Source organism: Thyridium curvatum (assembly GCF_004353045.1).
Source record: "Thyridium curvatum strain D216 chromosome Unknown NODE_4_length_842636_cov_84.159710, whole genome shotgun sequence".
Lineage (NCBI taxonomy): Eukaryota > Fungi > Ascomycota > Sordariomycetes > Thyridiales > Thyridiaceae > Thyridium > Thyridium curvatum.
The window spans coordinates 670,689-697,543 of record NW_022156759.1 but is presented as its reverse complement, the minus strand read 5'-3'; the positions used below and the strand labels follow the sequence as shown (position 1 = coordinate 697,543).

At 56.8% G+C, this 26,855-nt stretch overlaps 10 protein-coding genes across 10 annotated transcripts; 4 read left to right on the top strand and 6 right to left on the bottom strand.

Moving 5' to 3' along the window:
* Positions 1-3,122: 3,122 nt before the first annotated feature.
* On the bottom strand, positions 3,123-6,186 carry E0L32_001165 (uncharacterized protein; the record flags this gene model as incomplete). The annotated part of the gene is made up of 4 exons (XM_031134448.1): positions 3,123-4,502; positions 4,745-4,990; positions 5,517-6,096; positions 6,152-6,186. 4 exons carry the CDS (start codon positions 6,184-6,186, stop codon positions 3,123-3,125), a joined length of 2,241 nt encoding a protein of 746 aa, XP_030993058.1.
* A 1,633-nt stretch (positions 6,187-7,819) lies between these two features.
* E0L32_001164 (uncharacterized protein) lies at positions 7,820-12,426 on the bottom strand (the record flags this gene model as incomplete). The annotated part of the gene is made up of 13 exons (XM_031134437.1): positions 7,820-7,880; positions 7,946-8,652; positions 8,720-8,913; positions 8,973-9,088; positions 9,148-9,677; positions 9,738-9,913; positions 9,976-10,549; positions 10,606-10,761; positions 10,823-11,249; positions 11,314-11,915; positions 11,982-12,036; positions 12,099-12,286; positions 12,358-12,426. The coding sequence occupies 13 exons, from the start codon at positions 12,424-12,426 to the stop codon at positions 7,820-7,822; spliced, it is 3,855 nt and encodes a 1,284-aa protein (XP_030993057.1).
* A 681-nt stretch (positions 12,427-13,107) lies between these two features.
* Positions 13,108-14,214, top strand: E0L32_001163 (uncharacterized protein; the record flags this gene model as incomplete). The annotated part of the gene is made up of 3 exons (XM_031134426.1): positions 13,108-13,176; positions 13,414-13,535; positions 13,650-14,214. 3 exons carry the CDS (start codon positions 13,108-13,110, stop codon positions 14,212-14,214), a joined length of 756 nt encoding a protein of 251 aa, XP_030993056.1.
* Positions 14,215-14,263: 49 nt separating this feature from the next.
* E0L32_001162 (uncharacterized protein) lies at positions 14,264-15,850 on the top strand (the record flags this gene model as incomplete). The annotated part of the gene is made up of 3 exons (XM_031134414.1): positions 14,264-14,536; positions 14,608-15,305; positions 15,391-15,850. 3 exons carry the CDS (start codon positions 14,264-14,266, stop codon positions 15,848-15,850), a joined length of 1,431 nt encoding a protein of 476 aa, XP_030993055.1.
* Positions 15,851-16,009: 159 nt separating this feature from the next.
* On the bottom strand, positions 16,010-16,635 carry E0L32_001161 (uncharacterized protein; the record flags this gene model as incomplete). Its single annotated transcript, XM_031134403.1, has 2 exons — positions 16,010-16,537; positions 16,627-16,635. The coding sequence occupies 2 exons, from the start codon at positions 16,633-16,635 to the stop codon at positions 16,010-16,012; spliced, it is 537 nt and encodes a 178-aa protein (XP_030993054.1).
* A 520-nt stretch (positions 16,636-17,155) lies between these two features.
* On the top strand, positions 17,156-18,280 carry E0L32_001160 (uncharacterized protein; the record flags this gene model as incomplete). Its single annotated transcript, XM_031134392.1, has 1 exon — positions 17,156-18,280. One exon carries the CDS (start codon positions 17,156-17,158, stop codon positions 18,278-18,280), a length of 1,125 nt encoding a protein of 374 aa, XP_030993053.1.
* Positions 18,281-18,981: 701 nt separating this feature from the next.
* E0L32_001159 (uncharacterized protein) lies at positions 18,982-20,115 on the bottom strand (the record flags this gene model as incomplete). Its single annotated transcript, XM_031134381.1, has 5 exons — positions 18,982-19,073; positions 19,126-19,225; positions 19,314-19,709; positions 19,781-19,869; positions 19,947-20,115. The coding sequence occupies 5 exons, from the start codon at positions 20,113-20,115 to the stop codon at positions 18,982-18,984; spliced, it is 846 nt and encodes a 281-aa protein (XP_030993052.1).
* Positions 20,116-21,349: 1,234 nt separating this feature from the next.
* Positions 21,350-23,372, top strand: E0L32_001158 (uncharacterized protein; the record flags this gene model as incomplete). The annotated part of the gene is made up of 4 exons (XM_031134370.1): positions 21,350-21,463; positions 21,546-22,531; positions 22,583-22,767; positions 22,825-23,372. The coding sequence occupies 4 exons, from the start codon at positions 21,350-21,352 to the stop codon at positions 23,370-23,372; spliced, it is 1,833 nt and encodes a 610-aa protein (XP_030993051.1).
* Positions 23,373-23,528: 156 nt separating this feature from the next.
* On the bottom strand, positions 23,529-24,661 carry E0L32_001157 (uncharacterized protein; the record flags this gene model as incomplete). Its single annotated transcript, XM_031134359.1, has 2 exons — positions 23,529-24,141; positions 24,201-24,661. 2 exons carry the CDS (start codon positions 24,659-24,661, stop codon positions 23,529-23,531), a joined length of 1,074 nt encoding a protein of 357 aa, XP_030993050.1.
* Positions 24,662-25,007: 346 nt separating this feature from the next.
* Positions 25,008-26,516, bottom strand: E0L32_001156 (uncharacterized protein; the record flags this gene model as incomplete). The annotated part of the gene is made up of 5 exons (XM_031134348.1): positions 25,008-25,211; positions 25,267-25,366; positions 25,417-25,808; positions 25,865-26,005; positions 26,289-26,516. The coding sequence occupies 5 exons, from the start codon at positions 26,514-26,516 to the stop codon at positions 25,008-25,010; spliced, it is 1,065 nt and encodes a 354-aa protein (XP_030993049.1).
* Between the last annotated feature and the right edge of the window lie 339 nt (positions 26,517-26,855).

Sequence of the window (26,855 nt, the reverse complement as noted above, 5' to 3'; positions counted from 1 at the left end):
ACCCAGACCACAGTGTGTGTGAAGCTATTGCAATGGTGCACCAGGGACAAAGTAGGGTGCGGAAGCCAGATCGATTTCCCATCATCCACGCATTCCCCGCCCCTCCGCTCTCGATCACGCCCGCAAACATCCGGCTAGAGCCGTCTTCTGACCACCCTGGAAGGGTTGAAGCTGACCGACCAGGTCATGATGCCTTCCACTTACACCACACCTCCTCCGGATGAACCACGATATCTGCCTGTTTCGGACAGTGTGTCTCTGAATGATAAAACACAGGTCAGCGAGCACACCAATGGCTTCTGATTCTCTATCTGTCTCCCTCCATCCGCACACCCTCCCGCTTGGATAGATATAATGCGTACGACTCGTGTATGGGAGGAAGAGCCACAACAACAACAACAAAGACAGACCCCAAGTGCCGCATCCGACCCGAGAGGGGGGCATCCATTCAATGAGATCAATTGATTTCACATTCCCGCCGTGGGCGCGATAAGCCGCTTATCATTTCTCACCCCTACTGCACACCCCTTACAACCCCGCCCGGGCGCCAAATGTTATCGGCCCTCACTCATCTCCACCCTCCCTGGTGAGGAGAAGGGCTGATTCTCCATGGAGGAGGGGTACTCGTACGCTGGGAATCGCAGCACATTGCCCGGTTGACTACATCCATCCTGCGCAGGCCAAGCAGCCACGCCGAAAAGGCCGAAGGTCTCGACCCCGTTCTGGAGCGAATTGCCGACTTTTCTGCGAGGCGGTTTTCCCTCTTCCGACAGAGTGCAGTGTGCAGTGGCCCGTCGACAAACACGAGCGAGCATCGCGGCGGGGCGCGTTTGGAAGTCTGCTGCGGGGGGGCGTCAAGCAGAGACAGTGGGCAGGATTCCATCAAACAACACCACGGACACCACCTACGGAGTCGTCAGGAGTCTTGCAGGTTTGTCCCCGTTAGATAAGACGCTGCCCATTCTACTGACACCGCCCTTACAAGGGAGGGAGAGAGATGCTGCCCGCCGTTAGCCCTCGGCCGCCCACTGGAGCCACGCCGTCTTGTTTACTCGCTGTCGCCCGTTGGTGCATGCACAAACACGTTTGCTATTTCTAGAGCCCTGCCATCCTCTCCCCCTCCTATCCCTTCAACACACACGCCCCCTTTCGCTGCTAATGCTGATGATACCCACTTTGGGCATGAATGACAATGTCGCAATTGACCACTAGGCAAGACCTAGCTCACTGAGAGCGGGGGACCTCCAGGTCCGGTCTGCCCTTCTCTCTCTCTTGTCCCCTTTGACAGGAGGGACACGGATGCGGAGCCAAACCCGGCGAGGGCAAGCTTCACATGCAAGACACTGACATTGACATTGGCAAGTCAAGTCTGCTGGTCGACAGCGTGCGTGCGTGCATGCTCTCTCTGCGTGCTAAGGCGATTCCAGAGCGTTAGACTAGGCGGACTGACTGACTGCAGCGTGACTGACGGCGGACAGGTACACGTTCAGTCACAAATCTTGTTCCAGCGGCCCATCGTGCATTAGTGCTGCACGCAACCTTGCTGATCTATGCTACTACCATCTACACGGAAGGCCTCTCTTTTCCCTGCTCCAAGCCAACAACCATGGCGGGCCGGCTGACCATGATCGTGATTTGCAACCTGGTGGGCCATGGTGCCAAGTGCCTCTGGCCGATGAGATTCGTGGGGTGGAATCAGCAGCGGCTGACGTACGGGACCAACAGCGTCAACACGAGCAGATGAAGATGGCATCCGGCGGTGAGCAACCCGAACCGAAACGGCGCCGTCGATTACCGGAGGCGTTTGGTCTGATCTATCTTAGCACCACTGCCACTGTCCGTGTGGGTGTGGCCCGCTTGCCCAAGTGCGGACCTCTGCATCGCCTCCTGCATGTGCACCGAGCGAACCCACGCGAGCGACGGCTGCCAATGCGACTTGTAATTCCTCGCCTACTGAACGCATATTGATCTACGTTTAAAGTACTCGAATGCCTGTCCATTGACAAACCTCCGCTTTGGCTCGGCCCAGTGTTCGGAGTGAGAGACGGGGAGGGGGGCGTGTGTTTCAAAACCAAACCCCGCCCGAGGGTATCAACTGGCTTTGTTGTTTTGAACTGCACAACTGCACTGATGCTGCACCCTGCGTCGATCGGCGGTCGGGCCATGTACATGCAGCTCTACTTGTATGTACACCCGACTAGGGGTGCTTGAAGAGGAGGGGTACCCTGCACAACCCGCAAACCGAAATAGATAGCCGATCAGGGCTGTCGGGGGGCCTTGGAAGCCTTCCAGAAGGACGGCCCAACAGCCGAGATTACCAAGGATGGACAGGTTTATGCGTCGCGCCGTCTGCCGTTGTGCATCCACGCAACAGGATCAGGGAAGTGCCTTGGGAAATTGCTTGCCTTGCTTTCTGTTGACTTAGGAGCTGTGATATCGCCATGTATCCTCGCAGGAGAACTGGTAATGCTGCTCGCGCTCGTGAGTAGCGTGTTTACAACGCGACGGAGAGTGCACCAGTGGGAGGGGGGGGAATAGTCATGGACATGTATCAATCTATTCCTGAGCTTTCCAACAGTAGCAGCAGCAACGGGCGATGGCATGCCTTGGCGGAGCAGTCAATTACGCCGTCAATGGCCTGAGCAATGTTTATCTGAGGCAGGAGGTAAGGCAGCGCGATACGAACGAGGCTATCCCTGGCAGGACTGAATACACCTCTCTCGACTTCTATTCTTCCTCCATCCCCCCTATCTTCTTCTCTCCTCTCTTCTATTCCTCTTTGCTTTCTTTCTTTCCCCTTCTTTCCCCTTTATTAAGGACAAAGTTTGCAGTTCCCATGAATAGCAACTCTTAAACTGGAACTTTACACAAAACCGCTAGCTGAATCGAGATTGCTACATATAGTCCATGAGAATATGTTGCTACCTCATTCATGAGTCAATATCATGACCCTCGAAGATGCCATCAACTACACATTTGGTATCAAGGCGGGTGAGCCGCAAGCTGTCCTGTTGCAACTCAAAGCCGCTAACAAGTAATCTCGTCGATCCGTGAATCCCCTACACTCTCAAAACTGTGAGATCAATTCAATATCTATCTTTTATAGGTACGATGAATCAGAGTCAATTAGGAAATGACACGCTTCGCCCCCGTGCGGGCTTTGCTGCAACGCTTTCTGTGTCTTCTGACGCTGGATTATGGGCGATTCTGCCCACACCACTCACAGATGCGTTCGAACTCGATGTTCGAATAACGGGCGATGACTCGCTTGGCACAGAAGACGTGTCGTCCATTCCTGCTTGGCTGTTCGAGAAAGACGTCGTTGCGCTTGCCATGGAATTGCTGAATGTGTCACTGGCTGATGGCAAGGCGGATTCTGAACCTTCCACAGGATCTCCCATAACAGGGTCCCCGATATCTTTATAGTACCAGCGAAGTTTTCGCCTGTGCCCAAAGATAACCGCACCGTTGTCGGTCAGGGTGATGGGCCGGCGCTGCGAGAGGCTGGCGAAGAATTTGAACGAGGACGAGAACAAAGCCTGGACTGGATCATGGTGTTTCTTGCTGACATCCAGTGTTGAGCTGTGGGACTGAGAGACACATGGACACGGCTCCAGGACCTGGCCATGACTGTACCAAAAGATATCTTGGCACAGTTTTCTGGGCTGTGCGTTGGCGTCGCCATTTGCCTCCATAATCTCGGCCAGGTCGGTGACGTGAGCGGCAATGTAGAATCTATCTTTGGGCAAGGTAGACCATGGGCAGCAGGACGAGGAGCTTGCTGCAGCACCGGTATTTGGCTGAAGCAGCTCTCCGAATCCACGGCCAAATATAGTGACAGCCTTGATGCCTCGGATAAAGTCGACCCAAGCTTTGCCAGTGTTGTGGAGAGTAGCGACTTTTGGGTGCAGCGGATCTCGCAAGGAGGGGATGTCTTTATAGTCCCAGCCTTCTAATTTCCCGCGCGGTCTGAACAAACTTAAACCTTGGTATGGACCCATTTCTTCCTGACTGTCTATCAACTTCGCCAAGACGTTACAGAGATGCTCAACACGATCTTGGAGACAGTAGAATTTGCCATCGCGTTCTGCGTAGAGCGGGAGTGACATGTTGTGTTGACTAGTGAGGAACTCGATAGCCGAGGCTGGACCATACGTACCGTCCGCCTCTTGCAGGTCACTGAGCTTCATCTTCAGAACCGAACTGAACTTGCTCAAACGATCTAGTTCCAGCGACCCTCGAAGAAAATGGAGCAATGCGCTGACGCCGTTGGCAAGCCAGCCTCGTTTGTCTCTCTCGTCCCAGAACAGCACGTACTTCTGGGAGACGGCTCTAAGTAGTGGCACGTATCCATGCGTTGTCATGCGTGCCGGTATGTCCCTTTTTCCAAGAGCAAACTCAAAGCCAGATGTGACGTGCATGCCCGCCGTTATTACAACCTTCTGGAGGATGCATCCTAGAGTGGGTGCTGGCAGCCCGGATCGCTCGACTGCATACGTTGCCTGTGGAGAGCCTTCAAGCTATCAGATATGGACATCCTCGCAAGTCCAGTTTGGAACATTAAGTCACCTACCAATGTTGTACGCCGCATCCGGGGTCCATCCAATGTTGTGTCGCGCCGAATCCAGACATCTGACTCCGGTCACAGGACAAGAGAAGGCAAGTCCACAAGTGTAGGGCAATCGGCTCCCGTCCTCGTTGTACAAGAAATGCCAGGTGCACATCTCCGTGTCCGTTTGGTGACAACTGCCATAGATGAGAAACCCTTGAGGAACGCTCCATGCCCAAACCTATCAACGAATTTCGTTCCACTCAGTCGAGCTGCAGGTTGCAACGAATCTCCAGTCCCGACTGCAGCTCCGGTCTCTTCAGTATTGGGAATCCATTGACAATCGCCGGGTTCCTGAAGAGGCCCAGGGTCACAAGCCTCAAAGTCAACATCGATCTTGAACGCCACTTCCGCGCCTGGCTTCTCGGAGCCAGTGCAAGACTTATGCGGTCGTTTTGTAATGAGAATCCTCCTCAGGCTAGGAACGCAATATAATTATGACGCCTAGTTCTAGCGGGGACGACCGCAGTGCGGCACCCAACCAAGCGAGTTTAGGTTTTTGTATGACTGTGATCTGAGTCGCGTCATGTAAAGAAAATATGATAATAGAAGTGGTTGGCGGACAATAATCAACTTCCATTTTCACTTGGTGTATCAGTATCTCATTCCCCCATTCATTTCAACCGACTTGAGGCATATCATTTGGTATCTACCGGTGACTGGATAAACAGAAACATCACAGACCTCCTAGGCAAGACCACAATGTTCGAAGCCACTTCCCTCTTGTTCCACCTTTTCAACAAATTCCTAGAACGGGTCCTTGACACAGGGCTATATATACCTCAAACGGCAACCATGAGATAGCTCTTTCGAAGCCAACTTTAAACCTAAAAGACAGAAACATAAATCATCAACATCAACATCGCCAAACTCTTTCTCAAGCCTTGCAGCCAGGTCCATCACCTACGGGAGTAGTAGTCGGGGCCGGCATCGACGCCGGGCACGGCAGGTACTGGACGGATGTGAACGTGGCGCAGCCGGAGCGGCAGGTGCACGGGCCGGTCACGGTGGTCGTGGGCACGGGAGGGTCGTTGACGCCGACGCAGCTGCAGGGCAGGGTGACCGACTCGATCATGGCGCAGGCGGGCTCGGCGCAGAAGGACTGGCCGGGCAGGGTCGGCGTGCAGCCGTCCGGGGTCACGGTGGAGGTGATGGTCGGGCAGGCCGGGCCGCCGGCTCCTCCGCAGGTCGCGGCGGCGGGGATGACGGACCACTGGGTGCCGCCGCAGCCGCCCGGGCTGCAGGGCTCCGGGCCGGCGCAGTCGTGGTGCACGGTCGTGGTGGCGGGCGGGTCTGGGCAGCCGCAGGGGAGGCTCATGGTGGAGAGGGCGAGGCACTGGGGCACCATGCACGTCGAGCAGCGCGAGTGCGAGGTGATGGTCGGGCAGGCGGCTGGGTACCCGGCCTCGTTGGCTGCCGCGAGGATGCCGGAGCTGGTCAGGTGGTGAGTGCAGGTGTTAGCTGGTCTGATTGCGTCCATGTAGGGACTGGGGTGGGAGGAAGGGGACATCGATCGTCAGACAGCCACTCGTGTGTACGTACCTTACAAAGAGCAGAGCAGTAGCAAAGACCTTCATGGTGAAGAGTGTATTGGATGATCAGATAAAGTTGTAGGTCAGACAGGAGCAGCAGGGTTGCGGCAAAGGCATTTTCGTCGTGTCAAGCGTCAAGGGGCCCAACTATATATATCCAAAAAAAAAAAAAAAGTGCATGCCACTTCCTTTGGCGATATTCCGTGCCAGCCGAGACAGCCCTAAGAACGGGGATCGTCACTCCCAAGAATTAAGCTGTGGAATCCTGGTTCTGCTCATCTCGGATCGGGATCAACTGGATGCACAATCCGCTTGTGGGAAGTCGAATTAAGCAGTAATATGCGGGGAACAACATACAATGCTGTGCCCTGCCAGGGACGTTGGACGGACACCTCCACTTACTTACTGGAAGCGGTATCATTTTGGGTGTCTGAGAGTCAGGGGACTCAACACGAGCTTGGCCTGGCGAGTGTGACGTTATCCTCGACCTCAGCTATGCCTGCCCGTCAGCCTGTGTCTTGGTCATGACAGCACCACCACGGCCAATGGCAGGGCGCGCCCAGGCTTGGCCGAGACCCAAAAGGGCTGCAAGTTGAGCCGTCTTACCGGGTACCGACAGCCCATTCGACTGCCTCCCGCATCCCCACGCGTGGTGGCATTCTGGGGTTTGGTTTTGGCTTTGGCGTTTGGGCCCGGCGGGTTAGCTTCCCGCTGATCTTTTCTGGGCGGTGATGTGTGTTTTGACGTTCCGCGTGCCGAGAAGCACGTAGTAGTAAGAGAGAGTGGCTTGCTTTTGAGAGTTCCTCGTATTGGCTGCCGATCCCGACTGCTTTGGCCTTTGGAGCTAGACCTTTTGGCAGAAGTGCCAAGCGAGAGAACATTCCACCCCGGCAAATGTCCCGATGGCTGAAGCCCCTGCGTGAATCCTAAATATAGAAGCACCAGCAACAGGAGCGTCATTGCTTTTTTGCCTGGCTGTCTCATACTGACTGGCTGGTGCTCGGACGCCTTGCATCGGGAGCCGAAATGTTCCTCACCGCAACACCTGTCCTGTCGTCCGAATGCTGCTGATTGGCGAGAGTGCTGGACCGCATTCCCTCGTCTTGGTTGCATTGGCTGTCGTACGCCAAGCCATCACTCAGCTGGGGCACCGTGTAACACACGATGCTTGCGGAAATTTGGCCGAGTCCAGCCCGTCTTGCCTTCGACTTGAAAGGACGGAATGTGCTGGCCGTGACCGTTGTGTGATTCGTATGCTGGGCCAGCCGCATGACAATGCATCTCCGAGGCACGACTTCGTGATGTTCGCCACCCTGCAGGACAATGTCCTTTTGGCTTGACAGGAGCCATCCAGATTCTTACGAGTTGGCTTGGAATGCTGTCACCAGGCTCTTCAACTCTGGTTCTTACACCCGAGAGTCGTATACGTTAGCTAAGATCCGTGCTAGGCATCCGGGGTAGGTGATCGTGCGGAATTATGCTCAGGAGTCTGACATTGTTGGCGAAGAGCCGGACGGGGTTCCCTGGTAGAGATAATCTCCGGCCCCCTGGCTTTCATAGGGATGGAGGACGAACGGCTTACATGGGGCCGGATCCGCAAACAACATTCCAACATTTACCCCAAAGTTGGCAACAGTCTGCCCCTTTGATAAACCAGACTGGTCAGCAAATAACCACTCTAGTCGAAGAACGAGGCAGCGGTGGGTAACTGAGTGGCTTGTTGCGCTTCTATGTCTATGCTATGTACGATGTAAAGTGGAGAAAAATGTGAACATCTCGAACCCGCTGGCTATGCATATCTTACTCCGCTCGGTCGAGCGACTGTCCCAAGCACATGTCATAATACATCCCCCTTCGGCCTAGCAGGTCCTCGTGGCTGCCGCTCTCCACAATTCTCCCTTCGGCAAACACAAAGATCTTGTCTGCCCCCTTGATGGTGGACAGCCGGTGCGCCACGGCAACAGTCGTCCGCAGTCTGGTAGGCGTGCCACCCTCGTCCGTCTCTCCCTTGGCCGCCGCCTCCAAGGCCTCCTGCACGATCCTCTCGGACTCTGTATCCAAGCTGCTCGTCGCCTCGTCGAGGAGAAGCAGGCGCGGCTTCCTGATGAGGGCCCGAGCGATGGCGATGCGTTGTCGCTGGCCGCCAGAAAGCTGCAAGCCCTGAGAACCGCACGCGGTGTTTAGCCCGTCCGGCAAGGACGAGATGAAGGTCTCTATGTTGGCCTGCCGGCAGGCTTGGAGAACCTGCTCCTCGGGCACACCCTCCCGGATCTTGCTGTCGTCCAGGCCCATGAGGATGTTTTCTCGGATCGAGCCCTGATAGAGCACAGGTTCCTGCTGGACAAGCGCGATCTCGCTACGGTACTGTCCCAGGTGGATGCTGCTGACATCTTTGCCGTCATAGCATAGGATACCCCTCGTTGGGTCGTAGAACCTCTCGAGGAGGCCGATCATGGTCGTCTTGCCGCACCCAGACGCACCGACAAAGGCGACGAACTGCCCCGGTTCCACCTAGCAGTCTCTCGAGTTAGCGCGACGCGGCTCTGAACACAATCAGCACCAGGGGTTTGGTCCTCACATTGAGCGAGATGCCCTTGAGCACGCGGGTGCTTGGCCTCTGCGGGTAAGCAAATTCCAACCTGTCGCAAGATAGCTCCGGGCCATTCTGTCGAGGCTTCTCGCTATCTGCATCATGCTCCTCGTCCATCTCGGAGCGCACCGACTTCCGAAGCTGGAATATATGGTTCGCCGCATTCGTAGCTTTCGTGAGACCTGCTCCATCGTTCAGCATGCTGGCCCGTCCGTGAACATAGGTGGCCTGCGTCACTTACTCGTGCTATACGTGAAGAATGTTGCGGCGGCCTCGCCGGAGAAGATGGTGGCAATGAAGACGACGTAGAACTGGGTGGGTGTGTATTCCCCAGTCGAGACGAGCTGGCCGCCGTACCTGGAGAGTCTGGTATTAGAGCCCCTGCCCGACTGCAGCTTGAAACATGGATTACTCACCAGAAGCCCAGTGCCATGGCCAGAAACGACATCGACTGGCTCAAAGAGTACCACAGCATGGTCCAGCCGAGGCTGGCAATCGACCGAGCTGCGATGTGGTCCAAGGTCGCCTTGAAGTTGTTGATGATGTCCTGCTCCAAGGCGAGGGATGCGACCGTGCGGATGGCCAGCACAGCCTCGGAGGCGATCCCCGCACTGTCGGCGAACCACTTTGACGTGTCGCCGTCGAGCTTGAACTCGAGCCGAATCCTCAAGTAGCCCGAGAATACCAAGGGCGGGATGGCACCTAGCGACATGGCCAGGCCGAGCTTCCAGCCGTACGCAATGGCCAGGATACAGCTCGACAGCAGGTTGATGATGATGATCAGGATGAGGCCGATGTTCATGGACAGTAGCTCCTGGAGATGAGTCGGCTCCGTGGACAGTCGCGAAGCCAAGGCGCCGGTCGAGTTTCGCGGGCGGTCAAAGAAGGCTATGTCCTGCTTCAAGATGAGCCTGAACAGCTCCAGACGGTACTTCTTGATGACGACCTGGAAGACTTCAGTGTTAGCTAGCCACGCGTCTCCGTCGGCGCAACAAGACGTTCTCACCTGAGCTACGACATTGCAGACCCAGCCGAGCACGGCGTAGAGGACAAGATTCCCGAGAGCCACCACAAAGAACATGAGGGCATAGAAGTTGCCGCGATCGAGGATAGCTTGCCCCGTGAGAGTGAACGCCTCCATGATGTGGGAGAAGATGATGGCCAGGGCAGGGTACGTAGCGCCTAGCATGAAGTCAGCCGGTTGCCAGAAATACACACTTCTACAACAGTTGCAATCTGCTTACCTCCAAAAGCAGAAGTAAGCGCCAGCAGAAAGAATGGCCAGAATGACTCTTGCTCGCGCACGACAATAAAGAGACAGGTCAAAAGGTTCTTCCTCTCATCGCCAACGCCCTCGATTCGCGTCTCATCGACGGCATGCTCACTCCGGGCCACTGATTTCGTCTTGCGCATGTGGAGTTCGGGATCGGACCCAGTCTCGGTCCTCTCGGCTTCGTCCTCGTCGTCCTCGGCGCCGCTGAGGTCCTGGGCCCGGACAAGCCTGGCGTATGCGCCGTCTGCTCTGATGAGCTCCTCGTGCGTGCCCTGCTCGACAATCGTGCCGCTGGACATGACCACGATATTGTCGGCGTCGCGAATCGTCGACAGCCTATGTGCGATCACGACCATGGTGCGGTCCACCGCGACGTTGTTGAGGGCCCTCTGCACAATCTTCTCCGCGCTCGGATCGAGGGCACTTGTCGCCTCGTCCAGGAGCAAGACCTTGGGGTTAGATATGATGCTTCGAGCGATGGCGATGCGCTGTTTCTGGCCGCCGGACAACATGGCGCCTCGCTCTCCGATTACAGTGTCATAGCCCTTCAGAGATGTAAGCACGTCGGATACATTTGAACGTCTCAAGGGCTTGGGCTCACCTGTGGCAGCTTTTCGACAAAGTCATGGGCGTAGGCAGCTCGACACGCCTCCTCGACCTTGGCCCTCTTCTCGGCCTCGGGCAAGTCCATGGCCTCGGTTCCAGCCAAGCCATTGGCGACATTCCAGAAGATGCTGCCTCTGAAGAGGATGGGTTCCTATGTAGTGTCGAGTGTCAGCACAGAGCGGCGACGCAGCGCGAGAGTACGGTCGGCATACCTGCTGTACCAAACGCACGTTGGTGCGCAGCCATTTGAGATTGTACTCATCCAGTGCGACGCCGTCCATCTTGATGGACCCAGCCGCCGGCGCAAACCATCTTTCCAACAAGCCAATGATGGTGCTCTTGCCGGAGCCGCTTGCACCGACAATGGCAGTGACCTTCTTCGCAGGGATCGAGAGTGTCAGCTGCTTCAGGATCTGGACCCCGGGCCGAGACGGGTACGAGAAATCGACGTCTTGCAGCTGGATATCGCCTTCGCAAGTCGCCGGTGCGGATCCGCTCTCCGACAAGGGATCTATCTGAGACTCCCGGTCTATCACCTCGAACAGGGCCTGGGCTGCAGCCGTGGCTTTGGACAGCGTGACCAGCTGCGGCGCGATGATCGTGAGGGCTTGCGCCGCGACGATGATCGCGAAAATAACCCTGCGTGTATATGTTAGCAATGGTTTGCTGAGGAGCTCGGCTCCAGCTCCATAGTCCAACGTACGTCACAATGTTGCCGGGCTGTGTGATCTCGCCGCTGTGAAACATTCTGATGCCCTGCCAAAAGGCCAGGCCATACCCAGCAAAGATGCAGAAGAACTCGACGGAGAACAGCACCGCGTAGTTGGGGCTCTTTTTCAAGCCCACCACTCTCGCCTCGTCCAGGATGCTCTCGTACTTGGTCGACAGCTTCTCAAAGGCCCAGAAGGCATGCACGTTCCGGATGCTGGCCATGATCTCCTCGGCCAGTCTCCCCGCCCGGGCGTAGATGGCCATGATCTGGTTTTCCTGCTTGGTGTCGATGGCCATGCATATGAAAGTCACGATGAGGATGGTCGGGACGACGGCGATGGTGATGAGCGTGAGCTTCCATTGCACGGCGAAGGCGACGATGAAGGCCGTCACAAACGTCGCGATGGCTTGGATCGTCAGGCCTAGCTTCTCGGAGATGCCCTGGTTGACCAGGTTGACATTTGTGGTCACATGCCCCGTGATCGAGCCTGCTTCCGAAGAGTCAAAATAGCCGATCTCTTGCCGCAGCGTCTGCCTCAGAAACGTGATGCGCAGGTTCTTGGTGGTTCTGATGGCACTCATGGAAACGAGAACCTAGCAGAGCCCTGTCAGTGCGAGCTTCGACACTGTCTGTCCTGTTTGCAGCTGCTCTCAACTCACGAGCCAGATGTATCCGAGAGCGAATTTGGCAATGAATAGGTAGATGTAGTACAGACTAGGCCATCATCAGCTTTCTTAGCTCATCGTCCGAGCATCTACACGGGTCCAATGTCTTACGTGTATTTGGTCACCTCCTCTCGATAGCCGTCGGGAGTCAGAGTCCCAATGGCAAAGTCATTAAAAGCCGTGACGAATTTGCCAAACACGATATCCATGAGCGGCAGCAAGGTTCCCGAGGCAATCATGCAGACGACTGCGCCGCCATTCATGGCCCAGCCCAGGCCATCATTATACTTGAAGACCCTCTATATACGCCGTGATGTCAGGGCCTGGCCTGCATGCAGGTGGTTTCTGGTCGGGGCCGTATGATACTCACGATGTAACTCGACAACGCCGACTTGTTCTTCGAACCGCCGTCCGAGCGGGCCTTCGGGTCTGCCTCCATTATCGCCGGGTCTCCCTCGTTGCCGTGCAATTACAAGCTTGGTGTGCCGATTCATCGGTCTCCTGGTAGCAGCGATGGTCACTCCGGTTGGGTGAACTGTGATGGAAAGAAGGTCTACATATTCCTGTGCGTCAATTGAGCCACGGACAGATCTTTGCGTGCTTTCGTCATTGCCATGATTGCCAATTATGCCCTTGCGCATTTCACTCGCTGCGCCGTATATGATGGCCAGAGGGGTGGAGCAATGCGAGACAGCGCCCCCAGTAACAGAGAGTACCTGGATATCTACGGGTGGATATGTGCAAGGGACAAGTGCTTTATGATAGCTGGCCCATCCGCCAAGCGGTCAAACCGTGTGTAAGCGGAGAGCGGAACCCGCGGCCACCGGGGCCACGCCAGCGTCTTGAGTCACCCCGGCGCCCTGACGTCGTGTCGCGGGCTCCGGAAAAACCTACGAGAACTGGCCATTTCAGGCTTCCCATGGGATCCGAAGGGAGAAGAGAAGGCGAAAAGGGAGAACATCAGGATTATAACAGATCCCCATTGCGGACATCCGCAGGTTGGCAGAGGATCATCCGGCCATTACCGTCACGCGAGCGGCGTCCTTTTTGCCGGAACGGCCTGTGGCACCTCCGTTCGGACCACTCCCGACTGCACACGGGTTCACCCCTCCGCCCACCAATGAACGCTGCCCAAAACGGACCGGGGCCCGAGGGGCACGAGGGCCTCGATGCATCTACCAAGCGAGCGGTAGGTTCTGTCTTGCAGGTCCCTGTTGGCTCCAGCCCATGGGTTGTGTCTGTGTGTGTGTGTATCATGTCACTCGAGTATGCTAATCTCGGAGCGTCGATGGGAACGGTAGTGTGACCAATGCCGGACACGCAAGGTATGTCGTGCATGATGATACCCACCCCTTTCCTTCCACAGTGCCCAGATCCAAGGGCCCGGGTATTCTCAGATCTGACCAGGGACACCGCGCTTCTGCAGATTCGATGTGACAAGGAGTCCCCGTGCTCCAACTGCCGCGTCGCCCAGAGGGCGTGCAGCTCCACGGGCATCGGCCAGAAGCCCAAGGAGACGAGACAGCGGGTCCTCATCTCCACGCAATAGTGAGTAGCATGGCGTTCTCGTTCCCCGTGGGGAAATGGCGTAACATCAAATACCCAGGCGTTCACACCCTATCCCAACACCCATTGCTGACACGTCCACGCCCCGTGTGCCAGCGAGAGGAAGATAGATCAGATCGAGGACCGGCTCGGTAGCATCGAGAGGCTTCTGCAAAAACTCACCACAGAACCGGAACGCGGCAGCGGCGTCCACTGGCCCTCCCGCGCGCCGTCGCACCACGATCCCACCAGCTCGAGGGGCTTCACCGCCACCCCGTCCTCGTCGTCCGCCGCGGGGACGCCCGGCGGCGTGCCAGCAAACGAGTCTCGCAACGGCGGCGCCGGTGGCAACGACGACTCGACATTTGAGGGCAACTCGTCGCTGTCGGCCCACACGGCCTTTGCCAGCGAGTTCCTCGAGCACGCCGTCGAGCGCACGCCGCTGCTCGACCTGAGCCCCAACATGAGCGGCGCGCTGGCGACCCTCAAGCAGATGGTCAGCATGCACAACGCGGGGACCACGTCGCAGGAGCTCCGGTTCCCGAACCAGAAGCCCCTGCCCAAGGGCGGCCTGCGGGAGCTGCCCATGCCGCCGATGGAGATGGTCGTCGAGATGCTGCGGGCGGCAAGAGGCATGTACAAGAGAGGGGGAGAGACAGAGGTAGTTGAGGCTGTATGCTAACATTCCGGGATGGCGACACACAGAAGACTCTCCCGCGACCTTCACGCTCATGCTGTGCTTCGTCGCCCTCGACGACTTCACGGAGCACTGCCGCCGCGTCTACTTTGCCGCCGAGGACTACCCGCCGGCCATCTTCATCATCGTCATCGTGGGCCTGTTCTACATGTTCCAAGAGAAGATCGGCACGGCTTCCAACGACGACCGGCTGGACGAGTACAAGCGGTACTCGGATCTATGCCGCGTGAACCTCGAGACGGCCCTGGCCCACCTCAACCTGCTGTTCCCAGCGACCAAGGAGAACATTGAGGCGCTCCTGATAGGGGTATGTCACTCTTCTCTGCATTAACCCACTCGAACATCGCAAGCAGCTAACAACGGCTCCCAACATACAAGGCATCGTGGGCCGTCGAGATCTCCAAGCCCTCCCTCGCGTGGCAGCTCAACATCATGGCCTCGCAGCTCTGCCAGACGCTCGGCTACCACCGCGCCTCGACCTTCCGGGACCTGTCGCCCGAGGCGCGGGACATGGACAACCGGCCCATCCTCTTCTGGCTGGCCTACATGCTCGACAGGGGGCTGGCGCTGCGGCTCGGGCGCTCGCCGACCATCCCGGACTACGACATCACGGTGCCGCGCGAGATCAGGCACTCGGCCATCACGCCCGAGTGGCAGGAGATCCTGGGGATGTGGGTCAAGCACGCCGAGGTGCAGGGCAACATCTACGAGAAGCTGTACAGCCCGCGGGCGCTGGGGGAGCCCGTGGAGAAGCGGGTCGAGGCGGCGCGGGGCTTGGTGCAGGAGATCAAGGTCATGTCGACGTCGGCGCACCTGATGCGCACGCGGCTGCCGCAGCGCAAGGGCCTGACGCCCGACTTCAACTCGACAACGCTCGACATGCTGGTCAAGTCGGACGAGGTGTCGCTGCTGTCGTCGCTGACCATGGTGTACCGCGCGATACCGCCGCCGCCGGGCGCGAGGAGCACCTTCAACATGGAGTGCGTCGAGTCGGCGAGGGAGGCGATCCAGATGCACCTGTACTGCATGGACCTGCTGGTCACGAGCGAGTACCTGACGGAAGCGTATCTGCATTGGTGAGTTGGGGTTGGGGACATGTTATGACTCATCAATTCTTGTTCTAGCCTTTCTTTTGTCTGCTGACACCTATCACCATCCTAGGACTATCCTGTACGCGCCCTTCACGCCCTTCATCGTCCTCTTCTGCCACGTCATCGAGACGTCCAACGCCGACGACGTGCGCCGGCTGTCGGGCTTCCTGGGGTCGCTGCAGAGCACGTCGGCCGTGTCCGAGGCGGTGGCCAAGCTGCACGGCATCTGCCAGATCCTGTACAACGTGGCGGTGCTGTACGTCGACGCCAAGGCCAAGTCGCAGGAGGACCAGGCCATGTTCCCGATCGGCAACGAGGTCGACATGTACCTGAGCGCGCTGGGGTTTGCCAACGCGCCGACAGACGAGGCCATGGCGGGCGCGGGGCTGGAGAACATGACGCCGGGGGGCGCGGGCGAGATGGCACAGGCGGCGCAGCTGGGGGACTGGTACTCGGGCAATCGGTACATGATGGGGCTGCTGGAGGAGGATCTGTCCCAGTTTGGCCAGATGAACTGGAGTGGATCGTAGTGCCGTCTGTTGTAGCGTAACGAGACACACGAAACAATAGACTCGACTCCACAGAGAACCATCCGAGTCCCAAGCGTGAAGTGCGATGTGACAATGCCCTGCCTGAGTAGGGCAAGCGAGATATGTTGATGCTGCTGTGACCAAGACAGCGTTCCTTGTTCAGTCGGTCGGGTGTCGCGGGTCGTACATCTCGTAGCCTTCGTCCTCGGTATCGCTCTCCACGAGCGTGCTCCTGGGTATTGACTGCTCCTTCGCCTCGGCTTGCGGCCGGGCGTTGTCCTTGCGCGCAGGTTCCGGTGCCGCCGCGGCGGCCTCGGACTCGGCATCCACGGCGACGAATGCCGACTTGAAGCCCGACTTCTTGAAACCGCCCTTCTTGAAGCCTCCTCCTCCTCCGCCGCCGCCGCCTGCCGCGCTGTTGCTCCCGCCGCCTGCGCCGTCGCCGAGCTTGATGCTGATCACACCTTCGGCCTTGGCCTCCTGCTTCCGGGCACGAGCGGCGGCGTTGGGGTCGCGGACCATGGCCTTCATGTCCTTGAGGCGCTGCTTGTGGCTGTGGTCGTAGGAGCTGAGGTGGGCCTCGTAGTCGTTCATGCGGGTGTAGCCCTTCTGGCAGAGCTGGCAGTAGAAGGACTGCAGCGCCTCGCGCGCCGACGAGGTCTGCGCCGGCGGCAGCGTCTGGAATCTCTGTGGAAGAAAGAAGAGGCATGGGAGTCAGTACTGGAGGGCCTGGAGGGTTGTCAAACACTCGAGATGGAGACGTCGCGCAAGCATACCGGAGGCATTGTGAGGGCCACTGAGCTAGGTAGGGTATGCGAACGGTAGTTTGGAAGCACTATTGAGCAATGGTTGATCGTCGCCGGCGTGCCACGAGATGCGACGCGTGATGGATGGAAGGATGGAAGCTCGTGAAGCTCTCTGATCCTGGTGGAGCCTCCTCTTGGCTGACCACGCTGAATCGAGAATTGCAGCACAAGCCCCCGGCCAGTAATGGCGACTCCCGGATTGGTGGGATGGTGGGGGGGATACAGCCCAGACCGGCCCGCTGTCACCCCTGCAGACTCGCTCGTTTGGGCGAAGCCCTCAGCGACTCAACCGCCTGTGACGTTGGGGTGCCCACTAAAATCTCCGGGCTCCAACTCCACTGTCTCACGAGCACAAGGGAGGGCGGAAACTCGAGATTTCCATCCATCGGACTCGGAAGTTGACACGCTCCTGTTATGCTGGCTGTCCTGACATACCCATCGCTGCACTCAACCAACTCTCCTCCCGCTCCTCTTCTCACCGTGTGAGAGTCTAGATAGGATGGAAGAGAAGGGGCCCCGTCATGAGGCCTCGCAAGAGACCCTGATCTCGCTCCTGCAGCTCGATCCCTCTCCGATAGAAACACCGCCTGCCGACACCGACAAAGATCTCCCGCCCCTGCCAGAGGACAGCCAACAAGACGGCGACCAGTCAACTTTGGCGTCGTCGTCAACGGCCAAGTCAGGCACCTCCGGGTCCGTCGGCCTCAGCGGCAGCGGCCACGGAGCCCTCTACTACCGTACGTCCCCGACCCCTCCGGATGCCGTCTGTCTAGGATCACGCTCGTGCTCGTCCTCGCGCCCTCAGTCACTGACCATCTATCCCTGCCACATAGTATCGCGCATCCAACGCTACTCCTCCTACGCCTTCACCATCTTCGCCAGCATACACTTCGCGACCACCTCCCTCGTGCCCCTCGTCACCCGCTCCGTCCCGGCCTCCGAGACCTCCCTCCTCCTCGCCCGCGAGATCTACCAGACCCGCATCTCGGAACCGCTGCTCGTCGCCATCCCCCTGGTCGCGCACGTCGGCTCCGGCATCGCCGCCCGCCTCCTACGCCGGAGCCAGAACCTACGGCGCTACGGCGGCGCCACCCCGGGCGTCTTCGCCCTACACAAGCAGCGCGCCGCCGGGCTCCGGCCGCTGCGCATCTGGCCGCGCCTCGGGTATATCTCCATGTCGGGCTACGCCTTCGCCGTCTTCCTCGGCGCCCACATCTTCGTCAACCGCGTGCTGCCCATCGCCGTCGAGGGCGACAGCGCCAACATCAGCCTCGCCTTCGTCTCGCACGGCTTCTCGCGGCACGGCCTCCTCTCGTGGCTGGCCTTTGTCGGCCTCTTGGCCGGCGGGTGCGGCCACATGGTCTGGGGGTGGGCCAAGTGGCTAGGCCTGGCGGACAAGGCCGGGTGGATCGGCGACATGCCCGTGACGAGCGGCAACAAGGCCGTGGACAAGGCGACGCGCAAGCGGAGGAGGAGGGTGTGGATGGGCATCAACGGCTTCGCGGCGCTGGCGACGCTCCTGTGGGCGGCGGGCGGCCTCGGTGTGGTGGCCCGCGCTGGGCCAGTGCAAGGCTGGGTCGGGAAGCTGTATGATGAGATGTATGACAAGCTGCCCCTATTGTAGGTGGACGCTGTCGAGGGTGTCCCTTCTTGCAGCAGAGCGTGGCGCAGAGATCCTGGGGTTCAAAGACGTATGCATATACTAGACAACAGGGCTAGCCTTGGCATTGAAAGACATGTTTGGACTTTATAGTTCAGTTTCTTGACAATAGACCAGATACGTACGCGTGATACTCAGCCTTCTTGATGACTTATGACTTGCATGATCTCGGCAACAACCTCGCACAGTGTTGAGAATTTTAGGCAGCTCCTTGAGGGTAACGAGTTGTTAGATATTCAGTCTCTTCCCGTCATGATTGTCTCAGATCGCCTTGAAACAGGGCTGCCAATTTGAAGTTTATCACATCAACCCTTGTCAACCATTTGAACAACCCTGAGGAGTCTTTGTACAGTATTTCAGAAATACTCAGATGGGTAGACAAGTGATGGTCAGATTAGTTGACTGACTGCTAACAGAAGTACTTGACTATCCATCGAGCCCATCGGATTTAGGTAGCGGGATAGCCCTTCTGAGTTCTAGGGCAAAGATGTGACAAGGATATTGATTGTTAAGATTGAGGTAGCTCCTGATGAACTTCCGTCAACTATTCAGACACCCACTTGGTAGACAATGCCACATACGGGTCAACAGACCATGATAGTCACGGACGAGTTCCCGCTCTTGGCCCCCAGCCGACTGAATTCAAACAAAACTATCAACATTCTCTAAGTGAACCGAACGAGTTTTCCCTTTGCATCCACGTCGTAGTGGTGGTTCTGGATCAAGTCGACCACCAGGGCAAAGTACGCCAGATTGTCTATTTGGAGCGCATCAATATCCCTTCCCTGGGCGACGATATCAAGACTTACCGGCATTCTTGATACTCTTCAGTCTGAGGACATCCAGCCACCCGTAGCTGTTTGGAGAGTCCACGTCTATCGTGTCTGCAGTATGCTTCAAGTGCGTGAGCTGTGTCCGGAATCATCCTAGTCAGCTTACGGTCCAGTCATAAAGAGAAGCTCATAGGCGCTGATGGCATCCAAGAGCCCGTCCTTACCTCATGATGCAGGACCAGCTCTAGCGTCTCCAACAGGTCGACGTTTGTCCACCCCTTCTTGGTCCTCCTGAAATGACTGTTAATGCGATCCCTGAGATCATTTATCTCGGCTTTCCTGATGCGGTCGGCGTTGAAGATGGAGTTCTTGTCCGTCACTTCCTTGATGTAGCCTGGGTTGAAGGTAATGACCTCGGGCGACTTCACTGGCCACTGCTTCTTCGGGTCCTTGTGATGAGCTGGCGATGTGACCGCTTCAAGATCTGGATCATGCTGGTGTTTCATTTTGACGAGGGTTCGCCAGTTTTCCACGGGCATGTCCTGTACGGTGTCATGATAGAGGACGTTGGACTCTCCATACTCGAGCTCGATCACATAGTCGCTGTTACACCAGATCTCCTGCAGGAGGGAGAGGCAGCTAAGTAGATGGACAAGGGGTTGATACCACGTGAGAGAGTGGTGGTTCTTACCAGATCCAGGAAATCTCTGTCGCCCTTCCATGCCTCACCCCTGGCATCCAGGTCTTTGTAGCGAAAGCTGGCTATCCGCTCGAAGATTCCTTGTACGGCAGAATTGTTCAGTGAACGATGCAGTACGGAAATGCCCGTGCGGCTCGGAACACCTGCCCGGACTTACCAAGTAGAGTCCCGGCCGTGTCGACATCATCCTTGCCAAAGATCTGTTTCATTTGATTCATGATGCGGGCGTTGGGCTTGTGACTCGCACCCTGCGTCTTGTACGGCCGGAGTATGTTCGCGACCAGCGTAGAGCGAGCCAGGGCGGTCTGCATGGAGAATTTGACCATGTCGTGCATGCGACCGTCTAGGATTCTGTGTTATTTCCCTCCATCATAAGGGGGTTCGAAGACGCCGTTGGATACTTGTGTAGACTTACTGCAAGACCCTCGGTCTATGACATATTCCCACGAGCCAAGTGCGACTGGCACAAACGGAATGATAATGAGTTTGTTGAACTTCATTGTGTTGAAGCGAACTTGTTATTCTTGGAAGAAGCACGATGTTGTCAACTCCGCATGGGAGCGACTTGCTACTTGCCTGGTTATATAGACAACACACAGGGTCTTAGTTCCAAGGATGTCTATTCTCGGCCTCTACGTAGATCAACGCCTCAGTGCGATATCTGGACTCCCTTAACGCACTGTGTACCCTGGTTTAGTGCTCTGTCTGCCTTTTGTATGCTACTATTTACATCGATCTTGTGTTTCTTCAGAACTCCGACGCTATACCCTGAGAGGTTACATGTTGCGGTTTCTTGATCGTCAGTCTGGCACAGCAATATACATGAATCTCAGCCTTTAGTGAATATGGATTAATCTTGTCAAATAACAACCTATTCTCGTTTCGAAGGAATGCCGTCTCCTGATGGGCACGCGACATGCTTGAGGATTGGTGGGTCGCAGCCTTGGCTCGCTCCCAAACCTTGCCGCCCACGCCGCAAGCCACCCGAGCGCAGATCGCGGGCCCGGGGTCATCGACGTGCGGATGCACTAAATATACCGAATGGAGTAAATATATCTACGGCGCATCGGTCCGCGTGCGGAGAGCAGCCCCCATCACCAGCCCCGTCACGGACAACCGGACGACTGACACCAGCCCCTATCAGCAGCATCAGCCAGCACAACCCTGTGGCCCTCACAGTGCGCGCAATGTGCATCTTGACATGTCGTGACTTGCAGCTGCAAATTGAGAGGCTCGAATTGGTGTCAGGAGTTGGGACGCACATGTATAAAAGCTGTTGCTGCTTCCGTCACAAAAGGCCACATGCACTCTTGAACCAATAACACAATCACGTATTACATGGAAGCTGTCGCGTTTCTATCACAACATGTATCTGCACTCTACTGTTGTGCTGGTTCTTTCCATCATCTCTCTAGGAGACTGCATAGCACCTTCAGCTGTTGCGAAGGTTCCTGATGGTGTACGCGTCGCGGCCGTAATTCCAACAAAGCCCGGACAGATTGGCATCAACCCAGTGGACATACCCCCTCAGAAAAGCATGCATGTGGCCGGTCGTCAAACATGTCCCGCCCGTCCAGCACTATAACTGACCCTCAATCTTGCAGACTTGCCCCTATCGGCGTCGATACAGCATATCTCACACAAGTGGTGTCGGGCAAGAAAACCACCACCTCTGTACGTCGAGAGCAGTGCCTTGCATTTTCGTTGGAGCCTTGCGGCTACGACCCTCCGCTTGCAGCTGCTGACTTGACCCCAGTGGCATGCCAAACAGACCGACTTTGGAACCGCGACAATCACGACCACGGGCAAGAATGGGAAGCCCACGCCCACGGCTATCCCCAAGGGCTTCAAAGTCACACTGACCTCCTCAGGAAAGGTGGAGATCACCTTGAGCAAGTACCTGAAAGATGCGCTGAAGGACATCGGCTCCAAGGTGCCGTCGTGTGCACTGAAGGCCCGGAGCGAACGGGACAGGCATCCGCACGAAGACGCGGAGAAGCGGGCTACTGCTACCGTCGAGTGTGTCCGCCTGCGAGCCGGCCGCATCGCCGAGGAGCTCCGTCGACGTCCCGACATCATGAGACAGATGGTGAACCTGAACGAGGAGGTTGCGAGAGTTACCGGAAACGACGCCGTTGCTCTGGCTGACAGCGGCCGGATGATGAGCTTTGCGGAAGAGGGCGTTGTCGTGGATATCATCAAATTCACCGAAGTCACCGCCGTGGACGGCGGGGCCGCGTTGGCCACGCTGGGCGACGCGGTCATGGGCGTGTTTGCCTCCATCACCTTTTGGTTCGCCGCCATCGATCACTTTCTCGAGGCGTGGAAGATTCAAGCCAACGCCAAACCCCCGATCAAGTTTGTCAAGGTCAGCCCGGCCAAGAAGCCGAAGCCGGACAAGACCAAGCCCAAGCCCAAGCCGGACAAGACGAAGCCCAAACCGACACCGAGCAGCAGCAAGTGCCCGACTCACAAGCTTGCTTGTTCGGGCAACCGCTGCAGCGGCTCGGCTGGCAAATGCACCAAGGAATGGAAGAAGTGCCCCTGCTTGACCTCCGGCACCCAGATTGCAGATACCTCGCTGTTTGGTGCTGACTGGGCTGCAGTCGACAAGGAGATCAGCCAGTATGTGTTTGGGAACCCTGACCCCAGCAAAAGCCGAAAGGTCCCCCCTCCCAAGTGCACCTCGACCAAGTCCGGGGACCGTAATCTCGCCAACATGGAGTCCAAAGTGTGGTCTCGGTAAGTTGTTCCCTCTGGGAGGTCGGGTGATCAGTTGTTGACTGGCTACAGGCTCCTGGACAAGCTGTGCGTCGACAAGAAGGATCTTTCAGGCGGCTTCAAAAAGACGATGAAGACATCTGATATCGGCGAGACAGCGTACAAGGACTGGACGTTTGACTTTAATTTCGACACAAAGCGGAAGAACGCCTGCACCGCCTACAGCTGCATGGACGTTTTCGGAAAATTCGCCTCGTGTACGTAGGCCGGGAACCTGTCTCTTGGTGGCGCGAATGCTGATTAACTCTTGACAGGCGGCACCGACTCCCATACAAAGTACGCCACGGGGGAGATTCATCTCGACTGCGGTACCGCCAAGTATGCCATGCACAACCCTGCGAAGAAGACACCGCCCAAAAAGACACCGCCTAAGAAGCCGTCACCCAAGACGCCGCCCAAGACACAGCTCAAGATGCAAAACGGCATTTGCTTCGATAGAAACAAATTTGACAAGCCCGCTTTTGATGTTCACGAGGGTGACGTGAAGAGGAATGCCAAGAAGGCGTGCAAAAAAGTCAACGGTCCGATAAAAGCCGGAAACGCCGACACCTTTATCACTTTCTGGAGCAAAGAGGACTGGGCACGTCAACGGTTCAGAATTTTCTGGAAGGAGGGCTGCAAGCTCGAGAATGGCTTGACGGAGATGTCCGCCTCGAACCCCCTGAAGGAAAAGAATCCCAGTGACACGAAATGCCAGGACATACTCTTTGACAACTACAAGAGGTGCAACAATGGAGGCATTGGCGGTAGCATCCAAGCTGGCTGTCTAGTGTACGAGTCGCAGATGGCTGGCCCTAAGTAGTGTCCGAGCTCAAGGTGCAGAAGCTTGGCCCGTAAATGCTGTATGGTATCAAACATGTTCTTGTGCCCGGCATGTACTTGGAGAGTCAGTTTGAGAAGCCGAGTTAGATCAGAATCAGATAGAGCCACTTTGGTCAAAGTCTGCTAATTATCTACATTACCCTGCGCCCAGTATACCTGCACGACGACGAGGCCGGCGTGGGCCACACCGAGTGGTACCAAACACCAAGGGAGGCTGCGGAGCACCAGGTTCCGCACTCGGCCATAGTTTGATGATCGAGAACGGCGTTGTAGTCCCCTCGAGAGCCCGAAACAAGGGCCATCCACGCGCCCGGATCTGAAATCTCGGCTCGATCGCAGCGATGCTCTGCCAGACCTCGGGTTTCTCGGGATTCATAGGTAAATCGACTGTCAGAACGCTGGCGAGTCTGTCGTTGAACACGTATGGATTGACAATGCCGTCTTGTAGCTCGCAGACGACGGCTCGCCAGCTGGGCTCGCATGTGTCTAGCCATAGATCGACCGCTTTGAGATGCTTCAACTCTCCCAGGGCTCGACAGCACTCCCGCCAGACAATCATCGTGGCGCAGCCCTCGGGACTCATCTTCGCTTTGGACACACGACGAATGGGGAGACGAGCAGCGATGTTCAGGTATCTGACTTCGTCCATAAGGGATAGACGTCGTCGGTTCGTGATACTATGCAAAGTCTTGATGTCGTGAACAACAAAGGTGACATTGCTGTAGATAGATGCGCGGCACTCGATATACCTTTAGACGTCTATCAGCACTTATTTCGTGACAATTCATCCCATGCTGATCCTGCTTACATTCGCTTGCAAACCAGCATTAGTGTCAAGAACTGACTCCTGGAAGCTCCCTTGCTTCTATTCTCTCCAGTCTGGCTCTGGGCTAACTCTTCGCACGCCCAGTGGTTGCCCCACGTCGACATCAGACGTCGCCAGATGACTGGGTCTTCGAAGTGGTCTCGGCCATGGTTGTAGCACTGTTGCATGAGGTCGTCATCTGAGGTCGCATGGGTCGTGATGCACTTCATCGATGTGTAGCCGCCATCCCGGAGCAGAATGTGCTGTACACAGCCCGCATCCGCCCACACTTCCTCGTAGATCGCTGTCCGGATCTCCAGCGGTAAGCTCATCAACCTCGAGCTGCGTTGCTGCTCCGCGGACAGGACCATGCGGCCGAGACCGGGGGCGCAGGAGCTTTCATCGAATCTCTTGCTCAGTCGCAGGCGAGTTGCTAGCTTGGTGTGGATATCACGAATCTTCATCTCGGAGCAGGCTGGTCACTAGAATGGAAGCGCCGTTGCGGTGGGATCTCGACGCAGCCTTCAGGCCAAGCTTCTTGACGCTGACAGTCTCACAGGTAGCGGTGGCGTGACGAAGTTTGGGGTCTAAATCCTGCTATGCGGTGCGGGGAAGGCAAAACCCGCGCCGTACGGCTCATCGTGAATCTAATTATATACCTCAACGAGCTTGGTCGCTGCAAAATGTAAAAATAAAGCATACTCGTGGCGAGTGGCGTGAGCCCGCCAGATGGCCCTCACCCCTGTTGCACAGCCCCGATGTATGCCGATCAAAGGAGGCTCGACCTCGAAGCTATTCACCACATATGGATCAATCTCTTTGGTCCTGTGCAGCCACGAGACTGCTCTCCTCGTCGACCTGAGGAAGCGGCTGCGATGCTGACGGCCTGTTCTTCTGTATACTGACCCAGATCGCTGCTGCGATGATCAGAGCGCCTCCGAAAAGGCTCTCGGCGCGAGGGGTAGTCCCCCAGACCACTCTCTCAATGATGAGCGCAAAAAGCATTTGAGAGTACTGGCCATGTCAGCATACACCGTCCACTGGAGAAAGGGATGCAGACGACGCTCACCATCATGTTTGTAGCTCTTCCTCCCTTCTCCCTCTGCAGCCCTATCGTCAAGAAGAGTTGCAGGAGGAAACCCGCTATCCCAATAGTGATGATCAGAGACCTGGCAATGTCAGCACCAGCGCAGTCAGGTGAGAGGGAGTCATATTGTACCATTGCGCGGCACCGTGCGGTATCTGGAATCGGAGCTGCGGGTGGACGAGGATGATCAGGACCGAACCGACAGTTGCGAGGACCGCGAAGTAGTTGACGCTGACAAGAGCATGCGCACGCTTGCCGATGACCCTGATGGTGGCATACGCCGTCGCTGCTCCAAGGCTTCCCAGCATTGCGCAGAGCACGGCTAGGGTTCTTTCGGCCGGGGAAATACTAGGTTCTGGAGAGACTATGCCTCCAGAGTGATCCGGCACGGCCAACGCCAATGCGCTGTCGCTGGTTCCCGAGCCCTCTAGCCGAGGAGGAAAGAGGAAGGTCGGTCGAGCCACGAAGATCACGCCGACGAACGCAACAATTCCCGCCATGCCTTCTTGTACCGTGTAAGGTTCCTTTAGCACGGGTCAACAGTGCCGTACACAAGCAGATTAGAAACCAATCAACTCACCCGTAGAGCCAAGAAGCAGATAATAGCGGTGAGAGTCGGGACCAGAAAGGTGATGACGGTGGCGTCAGAGATGTTCAGGAACGAAAGCGAGTCTGGACACATGTCAGAGTCCACGTCCAGACAAAAAAGGAAGGGGGAAGACTAGCAGTATAGCCCAAAGAGTCCAATAAAGCCAGCCATGCCGCGCAAGAACAGCAGGCCTCGGACGCCGCGCGGTCCGAGTGGGAAGTCGGGGACTTTCTTGTACCACATGTACAAGGACCCTAGCACTGCTGTGACAATCATGCGCACGAAGATGATCTGCAGTGCGTGGAACTTGACCGAGAAACTTGTAGACAGGAGCTTAGCCGCCATGCTCATCTTCAAAGCCCTTGTTAGCATAAAGCCGTCCGTCCCTGACTCAGAGCTGCCGGGTACCACTCACGATCGAGGCAAAGAACTGGCCCATGAGAACAAAGAGCAGACCGATGTTCCTCTCGTAGAAGTCTTTCAGTCTCTGATATGGAGTACGGACTGGCTCCGGGCTGCTGCGGCCTGATAACGGAGTGCTTTCGCATGGAGGTAGGCCGGTGCCGGATGGGGCCGGCACGGTTGCCGGGCTTTGGCCGACAGCGTCGTTCTGCGGCGCTTTCACTGTGCCGTAGTTCTCCATGAGCCGCTTCGATGGATCTATTCTGAGAAGTCTTTGTTGGAGTTTCGCAAATGGCTTTCAGAAGAAAGTCGTCTGTGTCTCATGGCAGTGGAGCTGATCAATTTTGTCAGATTTCTGCCCTTGTGGCCCCACCGCGCTTTGCCTCGGATGACTGGCTTGTTCCTTGAAGCTCTTACAACCTGGAACTGGTCTACAGCTACTCGGATGGAACGAGCCTCTCAAGTCGCCCGGATTTGAGTAACTACGTGTTATGACCTATGGTCTTGAACTAGAGCTGGTTATGATCGTGGCCCGATACATTGCCGCCGGCACACAATGGCAGTACTAAGGGATTAGATA